Raw genomic sequence first — 24,809 nt, 5'->3', positions numbered from 1 at the left:
GAATAAACTGGAGGTGGAACCCAATGCAAACAAAGTGAAGGAGGAGACAGAGATTGATGCATAGCAAAAATAGTGTGAAACTCCCTTACTGAACTACGAATCAAACTCACCACTTTACTAGCACTCCATGAATCATCTATATTAAATAAGTCATGATTCCTGCTTCTCCAAATCCACCAGATGGTCGAAAAGAAAAGAAAAATATTTTCACTCCTTGCACCTCTATAGAGCCAATCATGTAAATTCGAGTTATCTGAATACAGGCCTAAAAGGTTGCAGACCTCCTTGGCACTAGGGCACTCCCGAAGACAATGAAGAATTTATTCAGAACCATTCTGACATCGATGATAGGTGCTAGATAAAGCTAAACCACGACCCAAACGAAACTCTGTCGTAGGAATAGCATTATGAAGACTGAGCCAAATCAAGAACTTGTACTTCTCAGGAATATGCAGTTGCCATACCCACAACCAATTATCATGCTCATTCCAGTCAAACTTTCTTTTGGCTAGCCAACTGTACCCACTCCTAGCTGAGTAAAGTCTAGAAGATGCCACACCCCACGACCAACCCGAACTCTCTCCAGCATTCAAATCCGGATTATAAGCATTCAAACGTTGTTTGACATCTTCTAGAATGATAGAGAAAATATCATGGAGATTCCATTGACCATCTTTCCAAACGTCTCTAATAGTTAAATCAGAGTCAGATATATGTACAAAAGGGACATCTTGAGCAATTGGACCCTCAATACTCCAATTGTCAAACCAAAAAGATTGATCAAGTGACCCAACGCACCAAGAGAAGGCATCCTTAAGAGCACCAAAAGCCTTTGAGATACTCTTCCAAACATGAGAAGCATTGCAAGGGACAGGGCCATCTAAAACTCCCTCATTCCTCATATACTTCGCCCTCAATAGAGCAACCCAAGGCTTGTCCTGACAATAAAAAAGTTGCCACACCAATTTACCAAGTAAAGATATATTAACACACGCAGGATCTCTAACACTCAGGCCACCAAATTTTTTTGGAGTGATCACGGTCCTCCAATTAACAAGAGAAAGACCTTTACCATCAACTTGACCCTTCCAAAGGAACTGTCTCATCATAGATTCACTTTCATGCCAGATGCCTTGCAAAAAATGTTAAGAGAATGCATGACCATTTGGACCTGACTCTTTGTAGCCTGACAGAAGAGTAAGAGATCATCTGCAAACATCAAATGAGAAAATTTTGGGCCATCCCTAGTGACAGAAACTGGTTTCCACACACCCTCGACCACCTTATGAGATATATAGCAAGCAAGTCTTTCCATATAAAGCACAAATAAGTAAGGAGACATTGGATCGCCCTGTCTAAGCCCCCTTCTAGGAGCAAAACTATCCAATCTATTCCCATTCCACATAATAGAAAGAGATGATGCACGGACACAAGTCATAATCAAATTAACAGTGATGATAGGAAAACTAAAAGCAATGAGAGTACTCTCCAAAAACCTCCAATCCACCCTATCATAAGCTTTTTCAAGATCAATTTTAAAAGCAAGAGTACCTTTCTTGGATTTTGTGTGCTTCATAAAATTTAGAATTTCTTGGGCCACAATAATATTATCAGGAGCACCACGACCCGGAATAAAACCTCCTTGTAAAGGACTAACAATATCTGGAAGAAAAGGCCGAAGTCGGTTAGTCAATACTTTTGTGATAATTTTATAAACAACATTACATAAGCTAATAGGCCTGAAATCCTTCATAAAGGTAGGGTTATCAATTTTAGGAATAAGCACAATCAGAGTTTTCATGATGCTAGGATTTAAGAACTCTCCCAAAAAAGCGCTCCGGACAATATTCCAAATCTCAGTGCCTACTATCTCCCAATATTCTTTAAAAAAATAAGCTTGAAAGCCATCTGGACCAGGAGCCTTAAAAGGGCTCATACTAAATACTGCTGACTTGACTTCCGCAAAAGAGACAGGGTCAATTAACCTAGCACAAGCCTCAGTACTTAGTGTGGGCATCGGAACATCCCCTAAACAATCAACATCAACCTCTTCTGTTGTACCAAAGAGATTCTTGTAAAAAGAGAGAGCTTCTTCCTGGAGAATATCTGGATCAGTAGACCAAGACCCATCTCTAACATATAATCCATGTACTCTATTATGATTTCTACGTACCAAAGTCTGAAGATGAAAGAATTTAGTGTTTCTATCCCCATACTTGACCCACTGCTCTCTAGATTTCTGGTACCAAAAAAGTTCCTCTTGCAACAAAAGCCTATTGTAATCTTCCCTCAGTTCAACTTCTTTAATTTTCAGAGATAACACATCGGTAACCTCCAAACGCCGTTGAATCTGATCAATCTGATATTCCAAAAAAAGTTCCAGCTTATTTTTTCGCACAAAAATATTTCAAAAAATCTTTGAGTTGAAGTCCAAAGAAGCCTGTTGAACCATCTTAAGCCTTTCGGTAACGCCTCCAAACTCTTGATTCCAAGCCTTACTAATAACATGTTTATAAGAAGGATGTGTTGCCCACGCAGCTTGAAACCTAAAAGGACGTGAACCTTTCACTCTGGGACTACCATGACAACGAACTAAAATAGGACAATGATCAGAATGAAGCCTGCTAAGAATTTCAGAATAACCCTCAGGAAACATTGTCATCCACGCCTCATTAACTATAGCTCTATCCAACCTTTTAGCCAAGTCCCTGCCAGCCTGAACTGCTCTATACCAAGTATATCTCCTACCAGTCACTTTAAGATCAAAGAGCTCACAGTCATCTAGAGTAGTAGCTAATAGACTAGCTTTGTGAGAAGAAAAATAAGCACCTGTACTCTCATCTGGTGCCACAATCTCATTAAAATCACCAACGGCCATCCATGGTCTATTATGGCCTGAATTAATAGAACGCAAATGATCCCAAAGCATACATCTTTTTTCGAATTGAGGACTCCCATATACTGCACTACAAAGCCAAACTAAGTTACCCACACTCACTTTTACTGTGATACATTGGTCAATTTGATCAATAACCACACAAGAAGCATTAGCAATAGAAGATAGAAACCAAATGCCACCCCTGTGTCCTACTGCTTCCTCAATACCAACACAATGAAAACCCAACTTATCCCAAAAATTCTTCAAATTATTAAACATGGTATGAGTCTCAAAGAGAAAGAAGAAAGATGGTTTATATATTCTCACCAAATTTTTGCAATGCACACGGGCCATCTTGTTAGACGCACCCCTCACATTCCAGGCTATGATATTGAAACTATCCATAATAACAGCAAAAAGAGAGCTCCAATAACAAACCCGAGACTCAACATGATGTCCCTGTCTTCGACGATCCTGCCTTTAATGGACTCTCAAGTTGCAGCCCAATTTTCTCCGTCGAAACTTGCACCATACCCGCCGTCGATGCTCCATCCTTATCTACTGGTGAATTCTGCAAAGAGTTTGGGCGAGGACGCTTTCGCACAGTGCCATTTGTTGTCTCACCTTGCTGCTGATGATGAACATTGTGCCGGGTCCCCGAAGAAGCCACACTAACCGGTTTTCCAATATTGATGCCCCTGCTTAATTTTACTTTGGATCTAGTTGCATGTGTTGTACGTTGGTGATTAGGCCTTGTCCAAGTATTGGTAGCCTTGTTAGGAGTCTTCTTTACTTTTGGTTGGACCTGATGGGTGCTAAGAGAAGGCTTTTGACCCATTTTATACTTTCCTTTCCTAATCACTTGAGTCCAACCTTCCAAATCCTCATGTTGTGCATGGTCTACATGAACAGCATGCAAATCACTCTCCACCAAATCCGGGACAGTAACATTTACAGTCTCATCTCCAAGATTCTTGCCAAAATGAAAACTTTCCTTTTCCACATGTACTGGATTTTTTGAATTTGAGCTTTCTGGCTGCTTTGCTACATCGCTGATCACCTTGGCATTAGTTCCTCCTCCTGCATTGCTGTCAGTCTTGCACACCTTCATATCATGACCAAACTTGAGACAGGAGCCACAAATAAGGTGAAGACTTTCATATTCAACCTCATATTCAACACCTTCAACAAGAATCTTCTTAGTCACTGGCAATCCTAAATCTATCTGAACACAGGCTCGAGCATATCGTCCTCTTTCAGCTAATTTTGTTGCCAAATCAACCTTAACGGGAATGCCAACTGCAGCTGCAACACGGAGCATTGCATCTTCTTGGTAGCACCAAATTGGTAATCCGGAAATTCTAATCCACACTAAAGTTGCTCCAAAACAGTTTTCACTTGATCTAAACTCTTGATCCCAAGGCTTCACAGCCACATAATTTCCCTCGATCATCCACGGACCTCCTAAGAGAACCTTTTCTCGCTCCTCAGCTACATCAAACTTCACAAGAAAGTAGTCAAATCCCACGTCCAATAAATCAAAACCTCCCTTAATCCTCCATACCGTTCGGAGTTTATGAGACAATGCAGTGTAGCTATAATGTTTACCTAGCACCTTAATCACTATAGCATCATTATAAGGTTCTGCCAAGCAATTCTTAGCTTCTTGGGTAAACGTGACACTCGGTGGCAAGAGATCTCCTTGCTTCCCAGAAACTACCGCAATGTTATCTCCCGATAAAGTTTCAACAAGTGAAAAAGCTTTAGCAATCTTGGAACCCACAACTTTGTCCCTGAAAGAAACCTTCAAAGGCTTAGAAACCTCTCCCGAAATATGATCCTCCTTTTCCCCTGATGCAATCCCTCCCCCGCTCTCCCCCTTATCTCTTCCGCCGATATTACCGGCTGCCTCACCGTGTTTCACCCTCAAAGTCTCTTCCCCGCTTACTCCACCGCTCATCTTCGATTTTCAAAATTGTACAGAGTACACTATATTCTTGGTTTAGGAATGTGTTAATATATATTTTATATTTAGAACCGTGTTGCATAATCATATCCAATTTATCTATCTATCTTTTTATAATTTATAAAAATTGATACCAATCTTATATATAATGAATTTTAGCCATTTTGCTTTTTCTAATGATGTCACATCTCTCATATAAATTATTAAAAATTGTTTTAAGTAAGTTTAAATTTAGCATAATATTTTTTTATTAAGTACATTTTTTTTGGTGACTTTATTATTAAGTACATTTAAATATATCATCATGATTATAAAGTTAATTTATAATTTTATATTATATTTTTTGTTTTTATTTGACTTCATTTTTTTAACTTTTTCTTTTCATTATTTACAAACAATGAAAGCAACAAAAATATAGATTTGTATAATTCTAATATAAAAAATTTATATTTCTTTTTTAAAAAATAAATGAATTTAGATTCTTAAAAACAATAATCTATAATCTAATTTATATTATATTTTTGTTGAATAATTATATAAAATTATATATAAATTATTAAATAAATATTTTATAAAATATTTTTATTATAAAATACTTTAAATTTAATATTAGTATGCATAATTGCATATTATCTAATCAATCTCTAAATAATAATATTAGAATTATATAATATAATATAATTAATTTATCTTTTCGCACTATATACACGGTCTCATTCAAGAATAAATTAAGCTTAATTGAGATAATAAACTAATCTAAAACAGCACTACTTTGCTACAACGAGAAGTTCTTTAATTTATATTGGTGATTTTGCATCTTTTAGTTTGAGGAGGGGGTACAAATTAAACTAATAAGCGAGGAATATCCTAAGTCTAAAATCATATTTCATATAATAATATCAGGCGAGATTTTAAGTCTCTATAAAAATCTGGCCTGGTCTGCAAAAACTTGTGATTCCAAATAAAAACTAAGAGATGAGAGAGAGAGATATGGCTAAGAGCATTGTGAGAAATGCAATTGTAATAATGTTGATAACTGAAATGGTTATTTGTTCAGTTAATGCGAAATTTGATAATACAATTCCTGAAGAAGAAAGAAGTTGGAGTCCATATTATTATATTGCATTTGATGCGAAGGAGTGTATAAGCAAGTGCTGGAGTCAGTATCCCTATATATCAAGGAAGTTAAGGGAATGCCTTACTTATTGCTATGATCAGGTCGGTGGCACTGACTAATAGTACCTATTAATGGTAAGCATCTAACTTCTTTTTTTTGTTTAAAAAGTAAAAAGTAAAAACCAATTTAATGCTTTAATTTAGTTAGTAAAAGATACTGATATCAGTAATATGAGTCAAGTTTTTTTTAAGAATTTCAAAACATTAATTTCTAAAAAATAATTTTAAATTGATTTGTCAAGTGCTATGATGCACGGACACTGACACGGATACGGGACACGACGATACGTACATTTTAAAATCTTATAAGATATGGGGACACATACATATAAAATATAAAAAGTATTTTTTTAGATAAATCGTAATGATATTTTAATATTTTATTGATATTAAAATATAAATTAATTTTTTAATAATTTTTAATGCCTTATTTTAATTATATCAAGTATTTAAAAAATATCTTTTTATTTTAATAAATAATAATATATACTATATCTAAATTTATTTCAACAATATATATTAAAAATAAGACTGGACACGCTCACACGTGATAGTATTTAGGTGTGTCCAAGTATGTTCGAATTTTTTTTATTTTTTATTAAGACACAATTGGACACAGCAACGTGTCGGACGAATGTCGGTGAGCATTATGTCCGAAATGTGTCCGACACGCAAATACAGTAACTCAGCGAAGTGTCCGTGCTTCATAGTTCAAGTGACAGATCTGAGCTTCTGTAATCAGTGGATGCTTTTGCCAGATTTGCCAAGAAAAACAAAATACTAAGAAACAAGGGAGTGACATGTGGTGACATCAATAATGTTGACAGATGTATGGCATTAGGAGTGGAACTTGCACACAAGCTAGCTTGCTTTCTTTCTGTTGTGGACATTTAAATAATTCAATGGAAACCAATTTAAGTCGCTAACAATTTTGGGTGTGTTTGGTAACCACGTTTGAAGGAAAAAAGCACGTTAGAGCTTCTTGAAAGTTTCATTTTTTTGTTGGCTAATTTTTTTTCTACAAACGCAGAAGTGATTTTGTTCATAAAATCACGTTTACAAGAAGCAATAATTTCTAGCTTCTCCGTTGCACTAACGTGCTTTTAGCCAATACCTTCAATATTTATTTTTCTTTTACCAACTTTATCCTTTATACATGTTATTGCATTATTTATAAAATTCTTATTATTTCTCTTTATATGAACTCTTTTTTATTATTTATTATTTATATTTTTTATTGATTTTTTTATTTGATATTATATATTTTTATAGTTATAATTTTTGTATATTATATTTATTATTATTTTTTTATAATAGAATTTATGGATTCTATTAGGTAAAATAAATTAAATAAAAAAATTAATCATAAATAATAATAATAGTTAAAAATTATAATGTACTAAAAAAGAGTACTAAGAGTATTAAAAATATACTATATAAAACATATAAGAAAAAAGTATAAAAAAAAATAAATATGTATAAAAAATAATATTATAATTTAATGTCATGTCCTTTTAAGTAATTATCTATCTAAAAGTGATTTTAACTAATATTATCCAAACAATATTTATTTTATCAAAATCAATTTTGGTAAAGAATTGCCAAACATAAATCATGTTGACACAAACTTACTTCTATCCAAAATCAATTCTATAAAATCACTTTTGTTCAAACTCCAGTTTGACCAACTACAACTGGAGTTCTTATTATCTTTTATTTTACTTAACATCTCTAATAAAAAATTTTAATCAGATAAATTCATATTCACTGCTATTTAAGATGAACAGAAATTTTTTTACAATCGTGATTCATGAGTTGTAAGAGAGTGATATCTGTAAAAAATTTCGATAATCATTAATCAAATTAGTAAAATATGATTTTAATCGAGTATTTTATAACCTAATTATATTTCTAAAAAAGAATACATTTGAATTGATGGATGGATGAAATTGAAGTGTGTAAAAATACTGTGAAGATGAAATTGTTGAGGAGAAAATATGAGTAAATTACTAAACAATAAATTAAGATTTACTTCATGAATAAATAGGAAAATTCTGGGTCTTTTCGGAAATGAAAAGTGGTTACAATGGATGACTGACCTAATGACTATCTCTTAGTTGACCCTTAAATAATATAATATAAAAAAGTTTAAAAACAATAATTTTATTAAAATTTAATCGGTATTTAATTAATAAAAAAAATAAATAATTTTATATTATTAAATATAATTTTATACCATTAAAAATATTAATAATGACTAATTAATGACTATAAATCATAAACTTTATTGGACAAAATTCTTATGTTTTACAAGTGAATCTGACTCTAAGGTGGTTGTTAGAGACCAATCTCCTAAAAGGATAGTTTCTTTAATTAAATTCATTTTCTTCCTAATTAGATGCTCAAGACTGGGGTCAGTGTATCGTGTATGTGTATATGTGTGAGGGTCATGATTAAGATTAATTTTAAATAATAGTTGGTAGCCGGGGCTAGAGTAGTAATTATCTTAATGTGGGGTCATCAAATAGTATAATTTGTAACGCCTTTTGCAACTTGGAATAGAAAACAATGAAAAAGTTAGATAATTATCTATTCAATGATGAAAAAATATATGGAACCAAAAAGTGATCAGCCAAAAAATAAACAAAATTGTTTAATTAGAATCACTTTTTGAATAATATATTTAAAAATTACTCCTGAAATCACGGAGCACAAACGAAAACCTGATTTTTTATAGAGCCCAAACACATTTTAATTGGTTTTTGGCTGATATGCTTTTGGTTACCTAGTTATTCTCTTCAATGATTTGTCAAGTTGTCAAATGGTGTCACATAAATTAAGGGGAATAATGTGAGCCATAAAGTACACGTACATATGAACAAAGACTCAGTTGACCATTAGATAATGCTAGACCAAGAAATTATACATATAGACTATGTTTAGATATTATACCTAAGATAAAAATATAAAAACAAAAATATAAAGACAAAAAAACAGATACTATTTTTAATTTTTTTTATATTTTTGTATCATATTTTAAAAAATAGATAAAAATTTATTAAATTTTTTTGTTTTGTATTTAAAAAGTTAGATACAATTAACTAAATACATAATAAAAAGATATTATATACTTTATTTTTTTTTAAATTAAAATATTTTTTCGATCAAATCTGATCTTATAATAAAAGAAAATTCTCTTTGTGTTCTTTTGATTTTTTTTAATCAAATTCTAACTAATTTAATATTTATCTTCTTTACTTCACATTTATATTCTTTTTTTATCTTTTTAACTCTTCATTTTTTTACTCTATTTTCATACTTTTCTTTCATTTTCTTTTTCATTCTTACTTCTCCATTTATGGTAAAAAAAAAAAAAAGAAATGACACTAAATTAGACAATCTTCATATTTTTTTTTATCTTTTTCATTTTTGCTTTTTCAGTTACTGACATCAATAAACATGATAGGGAGACAAATTTCAGGGACACAAAACCAAAGTAACACAAAAGAAAAAGAAAAAAAAAGAAATAATAGCACTAAATTGAATAAGCTTCTTTTTTAGACAAATTTCAGGGACACAAAACCAAGGTAACACAAAAGAAGAAGAAAAAAAAAAGAAATAATTGCACTAAATTGAATAAGCTTCTTTTTTTTTTTAATTGATTGCGCAACTGCAAAATGAAAAAGAAAATAAAACTATAATTTTGATAAAGGAAGAACAAGTTCTAGTATTTGTAAAATATATTAAAAATAAAATAAAAAATTTATTAAAATAGTCTCCAAATTTTATATTTTTATATATTTTAAGTGGAAGCTGATATAAAATTTAACTAAGAGATATATATATATATAAATGTATATTTTATTCATGTCTTTTAAATCAAACATATTATAAAATATGGTATTATTTTTGGTTTCTGTAGTGCATCCAAACACGACCATAAAAAAGTGTTAGGCGCTCTCATAACAAGTTAGTTAGTGAGCCATTTTGTGACGAAGGATTAATTATTTTTTATATTAGTATTATAGGTTAATTATTATAATTAATTTAAATTTTAAAAATATTAATAAAATAAAAAATAATTTTAAATTAATAACATAAAATATTATATATATACTAAAAATTAATTATTAAATTAAATATTTAATTTATTTTTAATTAATATTTTATATTTTAATATGTATTTTAATCAAGTGGTTAGACAATATAAAATAGAGTAAAAATAAAAATATTTATTTACTCTCAAATCACACAAAACATTTTTCAGAGAACTTGCTCTCTCTTGGCTTGAAAATTGAACTCAATGTCTCAATTACTTACATCATAAAAACAAAAAATTAAAGAAATAGCTACCTTGTACAAAACCTTATAAACAGTTTATTCTTACACTCGAAACAACTGAGATTTCATAACAAAAATGATTTCTAACCAACCATGTAGTGATGGTTACCGTCCACCGTAAACAAGACTAGTAGTAATGTCCGGCGGCGATTCAAGGGAGTAATGTGGTGGTTGTTGCAGAATGTTTGAATGTTGTGGAAGAACATTATTATAACGAATATCTTTAGGAATCTCTGGTATTGGAGCTTCAAGCCGAAGAACCTTAATAACTTGTGCTGCCTTTGGCCTCTGTTTAACATCAGGGTGTGTACACCATAACCCCACAGTAAGCAAACTCATCATTTCATTTACATTAAAATCCTTACACAACCTCTCATCAGCACCACTCATAAGGTTCCCATCAACATAAAGTTGCCATATCCAATTTGTTATTGGCACATGAAACTCTCCATCCCTGAAAGTCCTTCTCCCACTTGCAATCTCCAATGCCACAACTCCAAAGCTATACATATCTGACTCCTTACTCGCCCTCCCTCCATTGATGTATTCCGGAGCCAAGTACCCATAGGTTCCCACAACCCCTGTTCTCTGAGTCCTCAATCTTGGATCCACCAATTTCGCCATGCCGAAGTCGCCCAGCTTCGTGTTAAAATCGTTGTCTAACAACACATTCGCTGACTTAATATCTCTGTGAAGAACGCATTGCTCTGCGTCTTCATGGAGATAATGAAGCGCGGTCGCGACTCCAATCGCGGCCTTGTACCTCAGATTCCATGCCAGAGTCTTCTTGTTTCCGAAAAGGTGTGTGTCGAGGCTTCCGTTCGGCATGAACTCGAAAACAAGAAGCAATTCACCTTCCTCGTGGCACCAACCTATGAATTGCACCAAGTTTTTGTGGATCAAACGGCTTATGATCCTTACTTCGTTGTGGAAAACTCTCTCCGAGTTTTCGAAGTCGGCGAAGATCCTCTTCACGGCAACAACTCTTCCAAGATAGCTCAAGACGCCTTTGTAGACTTCTCCTGACCCTCCTTGTCCCAGCCTCTTGTCTTCGGCGAAACCGTTGGTGGCCGCAACCAATTCTTTGTAGTCGAATCTCCTTGGGATAGTTGCTCTGTCGAGGTCAAACTCGACAGGGAACTGTCCAGGGTATTCGCCACCACCTTCCTCATTAGTCCTCCTCCTTTTCTTGATGATCAAGAGACCAACAACCACCACCACAGTCAATAAAACAACCGTAACAACCACCGGGACAACCACCACAACAATGTTCAGCTTCTTGTTTTGAACCTTCCCCATTTCTCCACCCAAAGTTGAATGAAACTGCCATGAATAGATAACGTTTCGCTCGGTGGATAACCCGGTCGAGGACGAAAACCCGAAATTCACCCACTCTGGAAGAGCTTGCATGAGGTCAATGTTGTAAGACAGAGAATTCGAATTTGAAGTGGAAGCAGTCGCAATAGTTTTATTGCGACTGCTTCCACCGAACGACCAGGACAATGCGAGTGTCTTGGTCGAAGCTTCGTAAGAAATCAAAGCGAAACACTTGACACCAAGATTCTTGTCAACATCAAACTTGGCAGTAGCAAGGGAAGTAAGAGAGTTATCATCAATCCCCACATGCTGAAATGGTGGGTCAATGGAGCCAATAAATGTGTCAAACTCAACCGCCACAACATGGTTTTGTGGTTGGTTGACGAGATTGGTTGTTTGATTGAAGAGAGCAAAAGTTCCACCAGCTGAATTTGGTGGGATTTGGTAGCCAAGAGGTGCCAAATAGAACACAAAACCGTCACCGATCTTTGTGTCATTCACTGCATCAATGGTGAATGTGAAGCTTGTGGAGAAACTTGTGAGAATTTTGGTGGCTGAATCCCAAAGGTGAAGGGGTTGGCCGTAGATGGCACGGCCAACCCTGAAGTCATAGATGACTTTGTTGAGGTCGATGGATCCATTGCTGGATCTTGCATCACCTTCGTATGCCATTTGGCTTGCACTAGCAGGGTCATCGAAGTTGGTTATGTTGAAGGATAATGGATGAACCAAAATTGGAAGGGAAGAGAGGGTGATTAGAAGAAGTAGATGCAGAATAGAAGGAACAAGATTATTGAAGAACTGATGAGAAGAAGATAGAGAAGCCATTGAAATTGAAATTTTAGAAGCAGCCGTAGCAATCATTCATGTGTGTTATATGCTTGGCATTATACTCTTTTTTTTTTCTTTCTTTTTTCTTTTAAAATAATGATTGATAATTTGTTTATCTATGATGACTTGATGAGACTGTTAGTTAAGGGTTTATATGATTGATACCAAATGTTCGACCCATGCGTGCACGTTAAAATTAATCGCTTAAAGTTAGTTATCAGTATAAAATATACTAAAAATAAATTTAACTACATATGTATTTATATATAAATACATTAATAGTTAATTTTAATATACGAATAATATTTTTTTAAAAAATATTAAGACGACTAATACTTTTTTTTACTTTGAATATTTTATTTTTATATTATTAAAATTTAGTATTTAATTTAGAATTTAGAATTTTTTATTTGATTTTTACAATATTTTTTAATTTGATAAGTCAAAAACTATTTCACTGTAAATCTAAATTTCATTTAAAAATTTGTTATAGATTAATAAATTGCTACTTACATAAAATAAAATTTAAATTCTCAAACACTTATTTAAACGAATTACTGAGCTATCCTATTAATTTCCACATTGCATAAATTGAAATTTTAGATTATTAATAAGGTTAATTCTTTATACATATAGTGACATAGAAAGATAGAGACGATGTTAGGTGCCTTGGATTTCGGCTGTTATATGCATGCATCTATAGCGATTACTTAATTGGACTAGTTGACCAATTGATAAGCTTGCCTTTTTTGTGCCTACTGTGCTTTTCGCTAGAGGACTGCTACAAAACGAAAACCAAAAAACAGAATTGTTATCTATATTTTCTTCTGTTTTCTTAAGAGGATGATCGATTAGAAAAACATATATTATTTATTCATAAAAATATATTTACCAGGACATTTGTCCAAAATTATGAAACTGTATGTAAGAGTAGTAGATGATAATAAAAATTATTAAATAATTAATATTTTTTATTCATCTTATATTAAAATTCAATAATAATATTAATGAATTTTCTATTATTTCACTAAAAATATTGATCCCTAATAAATTATAAAACAGAAGATATATACTGTGCCATCAAAATTAGTATAATTTGGAGTGAGAGAATGAAATGGATTATGTAAGATGGAGAGGAAGGTCAAAGTTATCCATGAAATAAACTTCTATTAAACATACAATTAGGGGAGAATTGACTTGTTTTTATATTATATTACACGTTTTAAAACATTTCAATTTATATATGTATGCCATCAACTACTGTCATATAATTTTTGTTCAACCAAAGTGCATGAGAAATGGACCAGTACTACTCAAGTGAAAAATAATTGTATGTTTCTATCATTATATATGACAATAGTTATTTTAGTTGGATTTAATATGTATTTAATTTTTATAATTTTTAAATTTGATCAATATTTATTATTATTGCATACTTATTTGATTATTTACTATATATATATATATATATAGTGTTACTAAGATATTTTACTTTTAGTTCTATTACTTCAATAGTTATATAAAAAATGAAATAAAATTTAACGAACCATTATATGAAATAACTTATACTAATAATAATGGGTTACAATTAATTTAGCTAAAAATAACAAAACACATTAAAATAATAAATATTATTACGTGATAATTTTTCCAACTCAGTACGCTGGTTCCAAGAGCAACGGTCCCCTATATATTTAATCACATGCCTTCAAAATCTGTGTGCAAGAAACCATCCTTAAAGCGGTGCAACTTTTTATTGAAATTTGAGTGGGATATGTTTTCCCTTTTTTCTTCCGAATTTTGAAAGTTCCAGGAAAGTGCTATATATAAAAAAAAAACATAGGTATATAAAAGTGATATTGATTTTAGAAAATTTTTTTAAATAATATTTGAACTCTATTATTTTGGTATGGTTTTTATTTAATATATATTAATTTAATCCCTTATTTTAAAATAATTAGATTAAGTTAGGTATTCATATAATCATATATAAAAAGTATCTTATATATTAATTATATCATATCGCTACTGATGGGGTTAAGCATGCAACTGTTGACGAAGACCAAAACAAATTCCTAGTGCAAGTTGGTACTTATTAAATAATAAAATGTTTACTAGACCCTGATTCCTTGTAAAGTAACTCATCTCACCGGATACAAGTTGCTCGGATAGCACCAAAAGTTAACTAATATATAGTACTTTTAGATTCATCATAATTTTGCAGGTATGCTTTGTCATATAATAATTTAAATTATAACTTTCATTTATACAAAGATATTAAAATTAACAAACCTTACTCATTATTCTTATGAATATCTTTTTTTTTCTTTTATTAGTCACTTTGGCTAAAATTGTAATGTTAGAAAACTCAAAATTAATAGTAATGCAATAATAAGTTTTTAGGGTAAAGTATATTTTTTATCTTTGGAGTTTGACAAAAGTTTCAAAAATATTTTTAAGTTTTATTTTGTTTCAATTTTGTCTCAAAAGTTTTTTATTTGAATCAAATATACCCCTGACGGCTAATTTTCAAAAAATTTAAGACCGATTCAACAATAATTTCATAGGAACAACCCTCAACACAAGAAAATCAAGCATAAGTTTTATGCATTATTGTTAGATTGATCTTAAATTTTTTGAAAATTTAGCCGTCAAGGGTATACTACTTGATGCAAATCGAAAGCTTTTAGAACGAAATTAAAACAAAATACAACTTAGAGATATTTTTTAAACTGTTATCAAATTTCAGGAACAAAAAATATACTTTACCGTAAGTTTTAAATTAAAAGTTTGTATCAAAAAATTAAAAGTTTTAAATTTCTAAAGTACTTATTATATAAAAAATGTAAATTTAAAAAAATTAACATAAGTAATAATTTTAACCAGTATTTTTAGAATATTTGTTTGTAAAATTCATAAATAAATTACATAAACCGAGTTCAAATATTTTGTACTTTTAATAAAAATATAGGATTTCTATTATTAAAAATATAATTATTTTAAGTAGTCAGAAAACTATAACTACGACTCCATCAGCATGGCATGACAGCATTTCTTTTTTTTTTTTTTAAATAAAATAAAATAAGATCCAGATGGCTCAAAATCAAGAGCATTGCAAAGAAAACAAATTCACCTACTACAAACTCAATTCGATGGTACATATGATGGTATATTTACAATTAATTATTGATTATTTCTTATTATATTTTCTGTTGAAAGTCCAGGAGAGTCAAAGGGAGGATGGACACTAGCTCCCAACTTTATCAGCAAATAGGAGGAGAAATTAAAGCATACAGCATGTGCCCTTTGGCGGGTTGGATATTAAGACACAAAGTAAGATATTCATGTGATAATGTTTGTTTTAGATTTAGAAAAAAAAAAAAAAAGACATTGTATATAAAAAGTAGAGTGAATACCCGTCCGGTTCCTGACAATTATCTCGAAAGGACAACGAGACTCCAAAAAAAAAAAAAACACTCAATCCGACCCCTGATAATTTTTTTTTGGGACTGATTAACTCCTGTGCCAAAAAAATAACATTGATTTTTTTTTGCACAGGACCTCGTTGTCCTTTCGAGGTAATTGTCAGAAGCCGGGTTGTGTGTTTTTTTTTGTCAGGACTGGGTTGGAGTTCTACTCTTCTACTTTAGCCCATGACAACAATAAAGAAATATCGTGGCCCACAAATTCAGCCAAACAGAATACAAAAATTCAATTTTAATTTTAGTCTTTATTATCTTATCTTTAATTGTTCTTATCTTATCTTTATTTGCTTTTATCTTTCATAGGACAATGCTCTATATATATTTAGTTTTACCCTCATAATTTACAATACACTTCAGTGCAATTCAATCAATCAACAATCAATAGAAGTTATTTTCTTTGCTTTTCCTATTCTTTCACAATTTTATCATGGTATCAGAGCCTGGTATCCTCCTTGAGGAAGATATATAAGTTATCATTTTTTCGGTGAGAAATCACTATGCTGGGACCTCGTTGTCTTTTGAGATAATTGTCAGGGACTGATTTGGATTTTTCTCTAAAAAGTAAGATATTGAGCTCTAATTAATTAACTAGGGTTTGGCCATTTAAGAATGTGATTAATGGTTCTATTTGTTATAACAAAAATATTATTTGTATATTAAAATTAATTACTAAAATTAATTATTAATGTATTTATATATATATACATGTGTAATTTAATTTATTTTTAATATATATTTATTTTTTAATATATATTTATATCGATAATTAATTTTAATGATTAATTTTAAAGTAGACGTAACATTATTGTCGACATAATAGCTAGCATCGTGAAACTCTAATTCATAACAAGTTTATGAATACCAATAAGAACTCTAATTAATTAGCATTTGGCCTTTAAGAATGTGATCAATGGAAGCTCTAATTAATTACAAGATTAGTTGATTAATCAGATTAATGAACCACGGGATTAGCAACCTATTATATGATGACTTCATGACTTCATGTAGTTATTTTTTTTTTACAATATTTTTTTATTCAGAATTAATTTGTCACAAATTTATTATAAGACAAAATTTAATTTTTTAATATTTATTTAAACAAACTAATAAATTAACCACGCTAATCTAACTTAATTTTTGCACGTAGTTACTTGTCATCGATCTTTGGCCAAGGTGGTTGGCTACATTTATGTAGCAATCAATATGCATAACAAAAGTCTATTTAATTGAGGCAAATGCCCCTAGCTTCTTTCAAAAACGCTTTGCACTAGAGAGGAAAAAAAAAAATACATATCAATTCTTTTGTGCCACAAGGTAACAACTATGACCAAGTATTATGTTGACCAAAAATATGAATATGCCAACACATGTTTTAGTGTTAGGTTTTGATACACAAACTTTTAAGAGACAGGAGTACATAAATGAACACAAATACATAAAAATTTATTTATATATCATCTTAAAGTTGAGATACTAAGACATAGATATGAGACAAATTTTTTTCACATTTATCTCTTACTAAATTTTGAAATTCTAAATTTATCCAATCTCTCTTTTTTCCTAACTTCTTTTTCATTTATGCAACACGCTTTCCGTAGGAATTAAGGAGCATTCAAAAATAAATCAAAATTTTACGTGAAATTAAATAATTATTATATAATTATAATTTTCGAAGAATTGAAGAGTCAATCAAACGTAGCTAATAAACTATTATAGAACAACATTAATTTGCTACAATGAGACATTTTATTTTATTTATATCGGTGACTTGCATCTTTTAGTTTAAGGAAAAAAATACAAACTAAGTAATAAGGAATATTCTAATTCTAAAAAAAAAAATATAATTCTAAAATTATTACATATAATAATACCAAGGAACGATTTTAAGCCTATATAAAAGCTCGTCATGTAATTGTAAGTAAAAAATAAGAGAGACAAATGGGTACGAACATTATGATAAGTGTATACGTAATATTAATAATTGGAATAATTATTTGTTGTGTAAATGCTAAATTTCTTAACACTATTCCTAAGAGAGGTTGGAGTGATTATTATGCTGAATCTAGTGTGCAAGAGTGTGCCGAATTATGTTGGAGTCGGTATCAAAATAACCCGAAGGAATTGAGGGAGTGCCTTCGTCTTTGTTAATTGGTTGTGGAAAGATTCGACGTGAATTGGAATTTAAATAATAATTCTCCAATGAATAGAAAGAAATTCAAGTACTTTTTTATCAAATTGAGAGAAGTGATTCCATATCATTGCTGATTTTAGGTGTTCTAATGTTTTTATATGTTTATAGTTTATCATAGTCTTTACCTTTTTTGTCATGTGCTTCAAGTATATCTATCCTTGGATTTCAATTATTTAATTATATTTTATCTAAAAGTATACTAGCTATATATTTAAGCTAAAATAATCAATTTTAGCAATTATATTTCTTAAAATTTTGCCATTATTATTATAGATCGGAAACAATTCACAGTGTTGATGATCATTCGTTTGATGCTTATTATAGCTATTAATGTTACGTTGTTGTTTAAGATCCTCACTTTATTGTGATTTGGAAAAGTCTAGGGGGCAGCAACTTTATTAAATTCTGGTCAGTATGTAACCAGCAAAGAAAAGTGAGCTGGATGAAATCTCACATCAATCTCACACCATTAAAATCATTATTAATTGCTATTTAATGGTTACAAATAACAAAAGTTGCTGTCCCCTAACATTTCTCTCATAATTTTTCCATGATTTAATTTTGAGAATCGAATTAGTTCAACTAGGTTAAATTGGCTATTAAACCGATTTAGTTAAGGTAAAAAATGGATTGACAGCAAATTAATTTAAAAGATAAAAAAAATTAATTAAGAATTGATTAATCAATCAAACTGGTCTGATTTTTCTACGGTCAATTAATTTAAATAATAAAACTTAAAATAGTTCATTTTAAAAAAAATATATATTTTATATATAAATATATTATTTTATTATATCTTATTTAATTCTGGTTGAATTTCGATTAAATTTTTAAATTTCTAAAACTCTAACTCTAACTCTACGAGAATTTAACTGACTGGTGGTGATTTATGTGGTCTTCAAAACCTTAGATTTTTTTAAATAGATAAATATTGTTGGGATAAACATGAAATGAATGCCCATTTATCAATTGGGCGGTTAATAATCTTTCCCATGCAAAGATTTATTTTCAAGGAAGAAATTTGAAGACCAACCTTTAATGAAGGTTGATTTTGTACTACTATAAATAAGGCATCATAGCCTTTACGTATAACACACAATAATACAAAATAAAACATTCCTCTTTCCTCTTTTACTATAATATTTTTCTTATACACTAATAACAATTCTCTCTCTTTATTTACACTGACTTTTCTTCTCTCTTTCTTTCATACGTTACTACATATATTATTTATATATATATATAAATCATCTCTTTTATATTAAAATAGTAATTGTGGTGAATATTACTAGAGTTATTTAATTATATTTCATATTTATATTTGTTACCTCTTTTTTATTTATTTAGTTATTTTACAACACGTTATCAGCACGAGACTCTGATCAAATTTTTAGGAAGACTAAGGTAACAATTTTTCATTATGTCGAAGCTCTCTCATCTTGAATTCAATGCTCTTGATATATCTGGAAACAATTATTTATCATGGATACTAGATGCTGAAATCCATCTTGATTCAATGGATCTTGGAGATACCATTAAGGCTGAAAATAATGCATCCCAGAAGGATAAAGCTAAAGCCATGATTTTTCTCCGTCGTCATCTTGACGAAGGATTGAAAAATGAATATCTTACATTAAAAGATCCTGCAGATCTTTGGAAAGACCTTGAAGAAAGGTACAATCATCAGAAAACGATGATACTTCCTCAAGCCCGGTATGAATGGACGCATTTGCGTTTACAAGATTTTAAATCTATAAATGAATATAATTCTGCAATGTTTCGAATCACCTCACGAATGAAATTGTGTGGGGAAAAAATAACTGATCATGATATGTTGGAGAAAACTTTCTCAACCTTCCATGCCTCGAATGTGCTCCTGCAGCAGCAGTATCGAGAGAAAGGGTTTAAAAAATATTCTGAGTTAATTTCTTGCCTTCTTGTTGCCGAACGCAACAATGAATTGTTACTAAAAAATCATGAAGCGCGCCCAGCTGGCGCCGCCCCATTTCCTGAAGTAAATGCGGCAAATCATTACCCCAGAATAGGTAAATGGCAAGCTTTTAATAACAAGAAAAATTATGGAAGGAAAAAGAATTATGTTCAAAAGAGAGGATCTCACCAGAAGTGGGACAAAGAAAAGAATATCGGGCAGAATAAATCAACCGAGAAGAAGTGTTTCCGCTGTGGTGGAAAGGGCCATTGGTCACGTACCTGTCGTACCCCAAGGCACCTAGTCGATCTTTACCAGGCATCTTTGAAAAAGAACGACAAAGGAAAGGAAACAAATTTTGTTTCAAATGATGCTGAGAACTCCACCACTCATTATGATGTATCTGATTTCTTTGAGGATCCTGAAGGAAATATTGGTCATTTGATCAATGATGGAATAGTTTAACATGTGGGATTGTGAAGTATATATGTAAATAAATAATGTAAAGAACTTATTGTTAAGTTTTATTTTCTATGTATTTAAGTTTCAAATGTGATGTACATAAATAATGAAATATTAATATGAATTTTAAAATTATTAAATGTGTCAAATTTTAAAATAAAATTTCAGTATATGACATTATTTTATGTACAGTGTTTCTTAGAAAAATAATTCTGATCAAGTATTCAATTTAACTGTGCATACTACTCATTTAATTATTATTTGTTTTTGAAGAGAATGGCAAGGATATGTAATGAAGATGTATGCCTTGCGGATAGTGCAAGTTCACACACTATTCTCAAAAGTGATATATATTTTACCCATCTTGTGCCAAAAGAGGAATATGTTAACACTATTATTGGCTCAGGCAATGTGATAGAAGGCTCCGGAAGAGCTATAATTTTGTTTCCTGGAGGAACAAAATTTATAATAAATAATGCACTATTATCTACCAAGTCTCTGAGGAACTTGTTGAGTTTCAAAGATATTCGCCGAAATGGATATCATGTTGAGACGATGAATGAGGGAAATCATGAGTATTTATGTATAACAACTCATGATTCAAATAAGAAAGTTATATTAGAAAAATTACCTTCTCTTTCATCTGGGTTGTATTATACTAAGATTAGTGCAATTGAATCACATGCCACTGTAAACCAGAAGTTTACTAGCCCAAATAAATTCATAACTTGGCACGACCGTTTGGGTCATCCGGGAACAACCATGATGAGAAGAATTGTTGAAAACTCTCATGGACATTCACTAAAGAACCAGAAGATTCTTAAAACTAGTGAATTTTGTTGCGCTGCATGTTCTCAGGGAAAGTTAATTTTAAAGCCATCACCAGTAAAGATTGGATTTGAGTCCCCTAAATTCCTAGAAAGGATTCAAGGTGATATATGTGGACCTATTCATCCACCATGTGGACCTTTTAGATATTTTATGGTCCTAATAGACGCATCTTCAAGATGGTCACATGTGTGCTTATTATCTTCTCGCAACCTGGCGTTTGCAAGATTACTGGCTCAAATTATTCGATTAAAAGCACAATTTCCAGAAAATCCAATTAAAGCAATTCGTCTTGATAATGCTGGTGAATTTACTTCCCAAGCTTTTGATGCTTATTGTATGGCTAATGGAATAAGTGTTGAACATCCAGTAGCTTATGTTCACACACAAAATGGGTTAGCAGAATCACTTATTAAGCGCCTCCAATTAATTGCTAGACCCTTGCTTATGAGAACAAATCTCCCAACCTCGGTTTGGGGGCATGCTATTTTACATGCCGCAGCACTTATTCGTTTGAGGCCAACGAGTTATCATCAATTCTCTCCTATACAATTAGCTTTTGGCCAGCAGCCAAATGTTTCCCATTTAAGAATATTTGGGTGTGCGATATATGTTCCCATTGCACCACCTAATCGCACCAAAATGGGACCCCAAAGAAAATTGGGGATATATGTTGGATATGATTCTCCCTCTATAGTGAGGTATCTTGAGATACAAACTGGTGATGTGTTTAAAGCCCGGTTTGCGGATTGTCATTTTGATGAATCAAAATTTCCAACATTAGGGGGAGAGAATAAGCTTCCTGAAAAGGAACTTAATTGGAATGCATCATCGTTGATGCATTTAGATCCTCGATCAGGGCAATGTGAACTAGAAGTTCAAAAGATTATACATTTGCAAAGAATAGCAAATGAATTGCCTGATGCATTTTCCGATACAAAGAGGATAACCAAATCTTACATACCAGCGGAAAATGCCTCAATTCGAATTGACGTCCCAGTAGGACAAGTAGCCACTGAAGCAAATTCACGCCAGAAGCGTGGCAGGGCGGAAAATGCCCCAATTCGAATTGATGTCCCAGTAGGGCAAATAGCCACGGAAGCAAATACACGCCAGAAGCGTGGCAGGCCTGTCGGTTCCAAAGACAAAAATCCTCGAAAGAGAAAAGAGGTAAATAATATTCCTGTTGAAAAAGACATAGTAAAGACACCGGCAGTTGTCCAAAATTCTGATATAACGCCAGAAGACGTTCAGGTACCTGAAAATTGTGAAAATGACGAGATCTCGATAAATTATGTCTTTACAGGAGAGAAATGGGACCGAAATAAGACAATTGTCAATGAAATATTTGCATATAATGTGGCATTAGATATCATGCATGAAAGTAAGGATCTTGAGCCAAGATCAGTTGAAGAATGTCGACAAAGAAATGATTGGCCAAAATGGGAAGCAGCCATGAAGGCTGAATTAGACTCACTTGCAAAACGTGAAGTCTTTGGACCTGTAGTCCGTACACCTGAAGATGTAAAACCTGTTGGATATAAGTGGGTATTTGTGAGAAAACGAAATGAGAAAAATGAAGTTGTGCGCTATAAAGCCCGACTTGTGGCACAAGGTTTTTCACAAAGGCCCGGTATAGATTATGAAGAAACGTATTCCCCTGTAGTGGATGCGATAACATTGCGTTATTTGGTCAGTTTATCTGCATATCATAAACTGCATATGCATTTAATGGATGTGGTAACAGCCTATTTATACGGCTCATTAGATCGTGATATCTATATGAAAGTCCCTGAAGGACTAAAGATATCTAAACCATCCAATGAATATTCGCAAGGGTTATACTCAGTCAAATTGCAAAGATCTTTATATGGTCTAAAGCAATCTGGACGAATGTGGTATAATCGTCTTACTGAGTATCTGGCCAAAAACGGATTCAAGAATGATGATATCTGCCCGTGTGTTTTCATAAAGAAATCTGCATCCGGATTCATTATAATTGCTATGTACGTTGATGATTTAAATATCATTGGGACTCCTGAAGAGATTCCAACAATTATAAAAATTCTAAAAGAAGAGTTTGAGATGAAAGATCTTGGAAGAACTAAATTTTGTCTCGGCCTGCAGATTGAGCATATAAAAAGTGGGATCTTTATTCATCAAACAACATACACAGAAAAGATCTTGAAAAGATTTTATATGGATAAGTCACATCCATTAAGTACCCCAATGATCGTAAGATCTTTGGATGTAAAAAAGGATCAATTCCGTCCTAAAGAAGAAAATGAAGATATCCTTGGTCCTGAAGTACCATATCTTAGTGCCATTGGAGCGCTAATGTATCTTGCTAATAATACGCGACCCGATATATTATTTGCTGTGAATTTACTAGCAAGATATAGTTCCTCTCCAACCAGAAGACATTGGAGTGGAATCAAACAAATCTTTCGATATCTTCATGGGACGGTTGATATGGGATTGTTTTATCCCTATGGATCCAAGTCACAACTAGTTGGCTATGCAGATGCCGGATACCTGTCTGATCCACATAAAGGGAGGTCTCAAACAGGATACCTATTCACATATGGTGGTACAGCTATATCATGGAGGTCCACGAAACAGACGATAGCAGCAACCTCCTCTAATCATGCTGAAATACTGGCGATTCATGAAGCTAGTCGCGAGTGTTTTTGGCTGAGGAGTCTGATTCAATATATTCTGTCATCATGTGGACTAATTGATCATAAGATAGCTCCAACTGTCCTGTTTGAAGATAATACAGCATGCATTGCTCAACTTAAGGGTGGATACATCAAAGGCGATAGAACAAAGCATATTTCTCCCAAATTCTTCTTCACTCATGATCTTCAAAATCAAGGGACAATTGATGTGCAACAGATCCGCTCAAGTGACAATCTGGCAGATTTATTCACAAAATCACTCCCAAAATCCTCCTTTGAAAGATTGGTACATGAGATTGGAATGCGCCGATTTCGAGACATTAAATGATGTCGGCAAGAGGGGGAGACTGTACTCTTTTTCCCTTGGTCAGGTTTTTTTTCCCATTGGGTTTTTCTTGACAAGGTTTTTAATGAGGCAGTCCCCATCACTAAAGGATATTGTACTCTTTTTCCTTCACTAAGGTTTTTTCCCATTGAGTTTTATTTAGTAAGGTTTTAACGAGGCATAATCCTTAATGGGCATTCAAGGGGGAGTGTTGGGATAAACATGAAATGAATGCCCATTTATCAATTGGGCGGTTAATAATCTTTCCCATGCAAAGATTTATTTTCAAGGAAGAAATTTGAAGACCAACCTTTAATGAAGGTTGATTTTGTACTACTATAAATAAGGCATCATAGCCTTTACGTATAACACACAATAATACAAAATAAAGCATTCCT

At 32.0% G+C, this 24,809-nt stretch overlaps 1 protein-coding gene and 2 pseudogenes across 2 annotated transcripts; all 3 read right to left on the bottom strand.

Moving 5' to 3' along the window:
* Positions 1-320: 320 nt before the first annotated feature.
* On the bottom strand, positions 321-3,283 carry LOC148563099 (uncharacterized). Its single transcript, XM_088491167.1, has 5 exons — positions 2,989-3,283; positions 2,450-2,895; positions 1,946-2,359; positions 842-938; positions 321-631 (listed from the first exon to the last, which is right to left on the bottom strand). Exons 1-5 carry the CDS (start codon positions 3,281-3,283, stop codon positions 321-323), a joined length of 1,563 nt encoding a protein of 520 aa, XP_088347293.1.
* Positions 3,284-3,436: 153 nt separating this feature from the next.
* Positions 3,437-4,838, bottom strand: LOC148563098 (uncharacterized; annotated as a pseudogene).
* A 5,394-nt stretch (positions 4,839-10,232) lies between these two features.
* LOC107605442 (L-type lectin-domain containing receptor kinase IX.1 pseudogene) lies at positions 10,233-12,624 on the bottom strand (annotated as a pseudogene). The gene has a single exon (XR_015885676.1). The product of XR_015885676.1 is annotated as an L-type lectin-domain containing receptor kinase IX.1 pseudogene (transcript).
* Between the last annotated feature and the right edge of the window lie 12,185 nt (positions 12,625-24,809).

Source organism: Arachis ipaensis, chromosome B6, assembly GCF_059453495.1.
Source record: "Arachis ipaensis isolate K30076 ecotype BB chromosome B6, ASM5945349v1, whole genome shotgun sequence".
Taxonomy (NCBI): domain Eukaryota; kingdom Viridiplantae; phylum Streptophyta; class Magnoliopsida; order Fabales; family Fabaceae; genus Arachis; species Arachis ipaensis.
Note: the sequence above shows the minus strand (reverse complement) of the source record. Positions and strands in the feature narration are given on the sequence as shown.

Excerpts from the sequence above, each read along its gene's own strand:
- LOC148563099 (XM_088491167.1), bottom strand. The coding sequence starts at position 3,283 with ATGGATAGTTTCAATATCATAGCCTGGAATGTGAGGGGTGCGTCTAAC. Across the intron at positions 2,360-2,449 it reads TTACCGAAAGGCTTAAGATG|ATTGATCAGATTCAACGGCG; the intron begins GTTCAACAGGCT and ends TTGGAATATCAG. Across the intron at positions 939-1,945 it reads TTGCGGAAGTCAAGTCAGCA|GACAAGCCTTGGGTTGCTCT; the intron begins GTATTTAGTATG and ends TTTTATTGTCAG.